Raw genomic sequence first — 9,165 nt, 5'->3', positions numbered from 1 at the left:
TTTTCGACTCACTTCATGATCTCAGGGTCCTAGGATTGAGCCCCTCGTCAGGCGCCCTGCTTGGCGGGAAGTCTACTTCTCCCTCTCCCCCTCCGTACTTGTGTTCCCTCTCTCACTGTGTCTCTGTCTAATAAATAAAATCTTTAAAAAAAAAAAAAAAGAGACTAGAATGTCTTCAATTTCCATTAGTGTCTTTTTTATTTCTTTATTTACATTATGAAGTTTAATTGCTATGGAGTTTACCTTAAAACATTCTTTTACACTGGGTGTCTGGGTGGCACAGTGGGTTAAAGCCTCTGCCTTTGGCTCTGGTCTTGATCCCAGAGTCCTGGGATCAAGCCCCACAAGGCTCGCTTCTCTGTGGGGAGCCTGCTTCCTCCTCTCTCTCTGCCTGCCTCTCTGCCTACTTGTGATCTCTGTCTGTCAAATATATAAATTAAAAAAAAAAAAACCAACTTTAAAACATTCTTTTAGACTATAATTTAAGCTAGAAATATACATATTTTTCTAATTATTTTTCAAAATTTCACTGACAAGAGAAATCTACTTTTTTAATATTTTCAACTATTTTTGCCTTATAACATAGCTAGCACAATAGGTTTCTCAAGCTCAATCGATAGTACACACCCCACATCCACCTTTGTAGTTCAAAGAATATTATTTGCAATCCTAATCAACCAACTCACAATTTAAGCAGATGTGTTTTTGTTTCTCTGTTTTTAAATGCAACTACCTTCCTCCATCTTCTGTCTCCAGCCAGTTAACAGGAAGTTGCTAACATGTGAGGAAATGAACTTTACCTGGAACAGAAGCCTGGCTGTGAATAAAGAACACAGTGGAAAATGATATGTAAAATAAATTTCCTGCATTAAATTAATGCCACTACTATCTAAATGTTACAAAGAACAGTGGAACAATTTCTTTCTAGAAAAATAGTCATTTTTAAATCATTATATTTTCAAAATTTAAGCAAAAGTATTTTTTAGTATCTCAAAATAAAAGAATATTTGAAAAGATTAAAAAATCATCACAAAATCAGTTATGATTCCTAAAGGGAAAAAGTATAACAATATTGATTTATAAATTAGCTGTTGTGATTTGTTTAATTAGGTTCATATTTTGTTAGTAGGTTTTATACGACTGTCTTTATATTATCAATGTTTTCATCTAATTTTTTTTTCTTTTTCAGATAATCAGTTATTTGTGCATAACACACAATTTATGGAAAGTCAGAGAAACATCTCAGAATTCATCCTTTTGGGACTTTCCTATAACCAGAACATACAAAAATTTTGCTTTGTTTTCTTCTTATTTTGTTATGTTTCCGTCTTGGTGGGAAATCTCCTAATTCTTGTCTCTGTTCGATGCAGTGACCTTTTTTACCAACCAATGTACTATTTCCTCAGCCATTTATCCTTTATGGACATATGCTACACCTCCTGTGTGACACCCAAACTGATTGGTGACCTGCTACTGGCTAGAAAAACCATCTCTTATGATAATTGCATGTTACAGGTCTTTGCCTTGCACTTCTTGGGAATGATTGAAATCCTCATCCTTACAGTCATGGCCTTTGATCGCTATGCTGCCATCTGCAAACCTCTCCACTACCTGCTTATCATGAACAGGACAAGGTGCCATCTCCTAGTCTTGGCTACGTGGGCTGGTGGGGCTCTCCATTCTTTTTCTCAGTTTTCTCTGATAATCAGGTTGCCCTTCTGTGGCCCCAATGAAATCAATCACTACTATTGTGATATCTTCCCTCTGCTGAAAGTTGCCTGCACTGATACCTACATCACTGGGGTCCTTGTGGTTGCCAATTCAGGAATGGTCGCTTTAGTAACCTTTGTTCTCTTGTTTGGGTCTTATGTTGTTATATTATTCAGTTTAAGAAATCTCTCAGCTGAGGGAAGACACAAAGCTCTCTCCACCTGTGGGTCTCATATCACTGTGGTGATCCTATTTTTTGGACCTTCAATCTTTGCCTACCTTCGACCTCCTACCACGTTCCCTGAGGACAAAATATTTGCTCTATTTTACACCATCATTGCCCCTATGTTTAACCCCCTAATCTACACTCTGAGAAATACAGAGATGAGAAAAGCCATGAGGAGGGTTTGGTGTCAAAGAATATTTTCAGAAGAAAAACACAATTGACTTGTCCTCCTCAATCAATGCTAAAAACTTCAGGCAGGAGCAAAAATGAACTTGAAGTCAGAGAGCTCTGATCATTCAGATCATTGAAACCAAACCTTTCACTTAATGAGTGTTGGAGATGATAAGCTGAGGAATTATGAGTACAGTGACAACTTTACTAGTGGAACTGAGATTGGGTAGGAACATGAGTATATTAAAAATTTTCTAGGTTAAAGGAATGACAGTGGCCATGTCACATACAGTAAGCATTTCTGAAGCTGTGAGGCTGCTTGTGAACCTTAATATTTATTTGCATATGAAATTTATAGATTTGACAACATTTTGTTATTCTGTAGAGATGGAGATTAAAAGTGGTTTTCAGAAATTAAAAGATTATTTTTTGTTATTGAGCTTTATTTTCTATAGGATATTCATCCAAGTCTTATGTGAAATAAATTATGGATGAAAAAAATCCATGCAGATCATTTGGTTCTAAACCAAAGAAAAAGCAAAGAAAAAGGGTGCTCATTCTTGCCCTGTGGGAGCTGCTGCACTCCCTCCCATCCCATCTCCCTTAACATGTCATAGATAGGGACAAAGGGACAGGGGGAAATTTTCATTTCTGTTGTGTTTATTGCATCACAGATACTCACAATGTGGAAAGACAAGATGAGAAAAGTAGTAGAGCATATCCCCTTCCAGTAGAGCTGGGTTAGTTGAGCGAGCTCAAAACTGTGCATTTGGGAGAAACTGCACATATCAGCTTGCCTTGACATGTAGAGCTGAGAAATGCATTCCATTTCCATCCTGATGGACAAGGAATGGGGTCAACTGAACTTTTTCAAGATAGAAATTTTCTTTCAATATAATTCCTGTATATATACATATATATTTTTTTCATCTTAAAGTGAAAAAGGAAGTAATAAAAGAAAATACAGTTTTTTGTGATATTAAAAGATATACTACCATCACCCATGAATAGAACAAAATAACTACATTATCTGTAGGTATTTTGGAGAAAATTTTCCTAAGAAAACCAGAAAACAATGTAAGAAAATATTTTTTTATCATCAGTAGAATGCAAATAATTAAGATCTTTATGAAAAAGAATTGACATTCAAAAGAAGATCGATAATGGTGTAATACTATCAAGGTGAGTTATTTCTAAAACATGAAGAATATTTAAAAACAAAATGCAATAGAATTAAGAAAATTAATTTCAACAGCAACAACATAAAATGAAGGGGAAAGTGGGGCACTTGGGTGGTACAATGGGTTAAGATTCCAACTCTTGATTTTGGCTCAGGTTGTGATTTCAGGGGCATGAGATCAACCCTGCTTTCAAGCTCCACACTCTGCATGGAGTCTCCTTGAAACTCTCTCTCCCTTCCCAATGTCCCTCCCACTTGCGCTCTCTTTCTCTCTAAAATAAATCAATAAATCTTTTTTTAAAAATGAAGGGGCGGGAATGGGAGAGAAAATAAGAAATGCAAATTGTAGCACATTTATGTGTGAGAAGAATCACATAAGTTACAACTTAGACAAATTATTAGGAAAAAATGAATATTGTGGTGGCTTAAACTACATCACTGGTACCACATACTAAAAGACAGTATAGGAATATCTACAGATTTTGAGAGAAAAAGAATGAGAGTGTAAGTCTTAGTCTTAGTCCTATTGTCTTTCATTAATGCAAAAAATAAAAAGATACTTTCATATCAGCTTAATATTTATTACCCATAAGTTCTCTTGGAGCAAATGTTTTACTTTATTAAAAAGTTTCATAACACCATAAGTGATTAATCTTTGAAAAAATCTTAAAGGAAAGTCAGAATATAAATAATTGGTAGATTTTGTCTTCATCCTCAAGAGCTACCTTAATAGCACTTAGGGAGAAGAATGAGCATCAAACCAGTCCTACACTTTGATTTGCATGTCAGTCCACCATTTTGTAATGGCGTGACTCTATATCAGCAAACAACTAGCATCTTGTATTCTTCATTTACAATATAAAACTGGTAAGTAAAGTTATTGTCACTTAAATATGAAATGTTAAATTGAAATTGCATTTGAGAAATTTTTTAGTGGCTAGGACACACGGAATAGCTATTACTTAAGACATTAATTATCTACAACAGAAGTTATATGACTATTTCCATATTCTTTTCTCAATGGTGCTGTCTTCATGATGCTCTATTCTTGACCATCTTCTGGAAGAAAGGAACCCACAGAGAAGATCCTCTGTTATTTAGAGAAACTTAATTTATTATAAATTCTCCCAAACTGCTAAAATCGACATTTAACTATACAAGATAGGAAGCTAGCAAATGCGCGTTTCATTACCTTTGGAGTTGCCCAGATTCTATCCAAACTTAATGTATCCAAAATGTATTTTGTGAATAAACCCAGCTAGACTTTTTACAATACATCAGAGCAGCCTTTATCAAGAGCATAGTCTTCTTTCAACAACTTTCTTCCTGCCATGCTTTATGAGTGAGTATTAACTCATTCATCATTTCTAAGTCATAGCCCATTTATGGTACATTGACCTCTTCAGTGCTACCATAACTATTAAGACTTTTGTAATGACACCTCTATGTTGGAGGACAGTGAGTCTATGGGAGTAAATGCTCTTCTTTGGTGGGGAAGTAAAGCTAGAAAGATTCAGGGGTAGGGGCTGTAGAGCAGAGCCTGGAGATGACAGCATGGTGTGGAGATGACTGTGAGCTCAATGGACATCCATGGAAATTCTGGGCTAAGAATAGAAATAATGGTGAAAACATGCCACAGACTGGGGAAGGTTTCTTTGAGTAAAGTGTTAGAATGCCTTATATCAGGTTTCAGTGGGGTGACCTAGGTCAGAGGGTAGAAACTTCCAGTTAGGAGAAGAATCAGTTCTGAGGATGTAACCACAATATGGTGACGACAGTTAATAATACATTTTTGTCTACTTCAAAGCTGATGAGAGTAGAGCATTCTTGCCACATACACACAGTAGTGAACTGTATAAAGTGATGGTAATAATGTATTTGTAATAATTCCACAATGTATATGCATAAAAAATCATCACACTGTCTACCTCAGATATATACAATATATTTGTCAATGATTCCTCAATAAGGTTAAAAACAAAACACAGGGGCGCCTGGGTGGCTCAGTGGGTTAAGCCACTGCCTTCGGCTCGGGTCATGATCTCAGGGTCCTGGGATCGAGTCCCGCATCAGGCTCTCTGCTCAGCAGCGAGCCTGCTTCCCTCTCTCTCTCTCTGCCTGCCTCTCTGTCTACTTGTGATCTCTCTCTGTCAAATAAATAAATAAAATCTTTAAAAAAAAAAAAAAACCACAAAATGAACAAACAAACAAACAGAAAAACCAGATCTCCTGAGGAGAGTGGGAATAGACCGGACCAAAATGAAACAGCTAGGCTTGCTTTCAAGTTAATTCTTTGAAGGCAAACCCACCTTCACACTCTACCCTGGGTCGCTTCAGTGCCCTGGATATGGTTTTAGGGTTGTCTTGCTATGTATTCTTCTCATATTTAATTTATGAAATACAATACACAAAGGCACTTAGAGAGAGAGAGATGAGGGCTGGGGTTGGGGTTGAGAACTGGGCAGGAAATACCCGTGTAATCTCCATATGAATCAAAAAGTAAAATACTGCCACCATCTCCACAGTCAACCATCCTGTCCTCACTGCTCCCCTTCCCAAGAACTAACTATTCTCTTGACACTGATACACAATCTCCTCCTTGTCTAGCGACCTTAGTCAGTCAAGTATTTATCTTAGGCATTACAGAGTTTTCTTGTGGGTCAAATAAGAACACAGCGAGTCTTTGTAAAGATTAAACAGGAGTACTTAGTGTATAACACACAGCAAACCCTCATTTAAAGATTTTCAAATGCAAATTTTGTTCACATGAAAATTTTCATTTTCAAATAACTTTTTAAAAATGTTCTAAATCAGAGACACTTGAGTGGTTTAGTTCCTTAAGCGTCCAACTCTTGATTTCTACTCAGCTCATGATCTCAGGGTCCTGGGATCAAGCCCTGGGTCAGTGGGGAACCTGTTTGAGGTTTCTCTTCCTCTCCCTCTTCCCCTTCCCCTGCTCGTGCTCTTTTTCAGTCTGTCTCTAAAAATAAATCTTTATTTTTCTCTAAACCAAAAATAATACAAAATAATGCTAAGCTTTGTTAGTTTATAATTTTCCCAGAAATTTACCTATATACTCGGAAGTACTCTATAACTCATTGTCATTCTCTTAGAGACTATAATAAAGACAGTTTTTGAGGAGAGAGGAAGACCATTAGCTACCATGCCGGCCAAGGCTGTCTAAACTTCTGTCAGTTTATGGAGATCAGAGAAAGGATTAGGCCCTCAAGTTTGTTTTCAACACAGAATTCCTTAAGTGCAGGAGAATATGGTTCCTGGGGCCCAGGAGGAATTTCTAATGACAAATTCCTAAATGGCATGCAACATTAATTGTGGCTTGCACAGTGCTTATAATCTGGATCCAATCCTAGCTGCACTTTGTCCACTTAGATCTGAAGGAAATCAACCTGGTGAACTTATATTTGGAAGGTAAACCCAAACTTCTTGGAAAGAATAGTGCTCTAGAATAAGAGAAACATAATTTATAATGTACTCTCTATAAAGTATTAATTAATCATGTGAGCTTAGACATCTCTAGGGGTAATTTTAATATGAAAATATAGATTGTGATTTGATCCCTTTGGATATAAAATTATTCCTTTTGACTTCCAACTGTCACTCTGAATATATGACTCATTGTGGGAATGTTGGTTGAGTGATGTCAGTTGTCTCTAAAATAATACCAGCTTTCCTCTGTGAATGGCTGATGAGTTGCACTGAGTGAAATGTGAATTCAAGAAGCTGATATGAAATGCTCTGGATAGTAGGTGAATGACCAGAATTTCAGTGAAGAAAGGGGGGACACCAGAAGAAGGAAGTAGGAATGAATCCACAAAAAGTGAAAGAACATGAGGTGAATTATTTCTCTTCCCTTCCCATTATCCTGCCTGACTGTGTGAGATCCACTAAATGTATTTTTGCCTCCACTGTAGAGCTAGCTGACTACTTTCAGTTAAAGTTAGATACAGGCATCTTCTCTGAATTGTATAGACTAGCTTGTTTTGAGGTTGAGGCGGTGGTAAATTCACAGTGCTGCCCATTGAAAGTACCATATGACATTCTAAAGAGACAGGCAGACAGCAAACAGGAAGTGATGCTTAGGTGGATAACAAATTTCAAAAAAAAAAAAAAATTTTTAGAACTTGCAGGGGTGGGGGGCAGCTGAAAAAGAATTGATTAAGAAAATGTGATTCACAGGTTGCTAGGAAAGTGATAAAGACCAAATTGAAAGTATAAATAAACTCCCTGCACTAACCCTATCATGAGTATTGATAACTCCTTCCTCAAAACAAACAAACTCCAAGGATTCAAGAGCTAAGTTAACCTATGACCCTACACAGGTCACCAAAAAAATCAAATGAAAATATTTCAAAACTTGAGTCTCTGTTTATCTTATATCTGTTTATTTTGTTGCCTGCCCTTGTTTCTGGGAATAAGCCTTAGGACGATAATTTCATTTACGGAGCATTTTATTTATATACCATTTGAAATCATTGAAGCTATTTATTTTAATTATTTACAAACATTTCCTGAGTATTGGTTAAATAAATTGTAGCTTGTATTTGACAAGATATAAGACAAAGATAAAATAATTAGAAATATTTATCAAGTCCCTACAATGTACTGGGTGACTTTCACATTTTATCTCACAACAGTCTCAGGAGATAGATGTACCCACCAGTGATGTAGTTATCCATTGCCAATACGATGATCTGAGAAAAAAACAGTACATGCCAAGATCGTACAGACTGGGGATACCTGGCAAGAATTGAAAGCTAAATTTGTGCAAACACCTCTTAGTATTTCAAGACAGAATATAAGACTATCTTTCTGTCCTTTGGAAATTTAGGATCACAAAACTTAGGACTATATTGGGTTTAGTTTGGCATAAATTAAAAATGGAAATATTGAGGTCAGAGAGGCACTCGTTTAAGTCATTAGAGTATCCAATACCTATTGAGTATTCACTAAGAATCAGTAACTATGCTAAGTACATAACGTTTTGCTAAGTATATTACTAAATGAGACGTTTCAGATTGTCAGACTCTACTAATTATGTCTGTGGTCTTGGGCTAATTACTTAATTTCTCTATGATTCAGTTTCATTTTTTTAAATGAGCTTTTTAGAAATATTTACTTCTCAGAATTATTGGGAGAATTTAAAAAGTTTATGTTATGCATCTGAGATGCTCAAATTGCAAGCTTATATACAAATTATTAAACATACTGATAGTGTAGTAAAGTAATGAAATGAGGCCATATGCTCATTCATAACAAACCCAGAATTTATTATTTAATTAATTAATTATTAAATTATCAAGAGTAGATTTGTCCTTTTTAAGAAGGGGCCTCTAGAACAAGTGAGCACAAGTTCCTACAGTGAGGGAGGAACTACAGCAGGGAGAAAATGATGACCTCTTTCTTCTAACCACTGCTCTTACAGAGGGACTATTTGTGGCTGGAGAAGCATATCCAAGGACATGACAACATTCAGTGCATTGTATTCTCTAAGAATAAATTGCATTCTCAAAAATAACAGAGATTTTTATTCTCTATTCTTACTCTTTGTAATTGGGCTACATATGCAGGAGAGAGGAACAGATTGAGGTTGCAGTTTTGTTTGAATATTTTCTGCATTTTATAGACTAAGATAGTTTGTCATAATTTATTATCTCGTTTTGTTATCTGCATATCAAGATTACACCTGAAATGGTTTAAGGATCACGATTTTGGAGTTATCTGGTTTTGCATGAAATAATTTTGTAATTTGAGGAAAGGGGTCTTTAACATTAAATTTCTTCTGTTCCAGGTATGGACTCGGGCTCTAGATTCAGAAAACTCTGATTTCAAATTCTGTTTTGCTAAATTCTAGTTAGAT

The 9,165-nt window shown here is 36.0% G+C and overlaps 1 protein-coding gene across 1 annotated transcript; it reads left to right on the top strand.

The window, feature by feature from the left end:
* Positions 1 to 1,221: 1,221 nt before the first annotated feature.
* LOC123949655 (olfactory receptor 4P4-like) lies at positions 1,222 to 2,157 on the top strand. The gene has a single exon (XM_046017222.1). It carries the CDS (start codon positions 1,222 to 1,224, stop codon positions 2,155 to 2,157), a length of 936 nt encoding a protein of 311 aa, XP_045873178.1.
* Positions 2,158 to 9,165: the final 7,008 nt, after the last annotated feature.

The sequence above is a fragment of the Meles meles genome, chromosome 8 (assembly GCF_922984935.1).
Source record: "Meles meles chromosome 8, mMelMel3.1 paternal haplotype, whole genome shotgun sequence".
Taxonomy (NCBI): Eukaryota; Metazoa; Chordata; class Mammalia; order Carnivora; family Mustelidae; genus Meles; species Meles meles.
Note: the sequence above shows the minus strand (reverse complement) of the source record. Positions and strands in the feature narration are given on the sequence as shown.

Coding starts and splice junctions, on each gene's coding strand:
- LOC123949655 (XM_046017222.1), top strand. CDS start 1,222: ATGGAAAGTCAGAGAAACATCTCAGAATTCATCCTTTTGGGACTTTCC.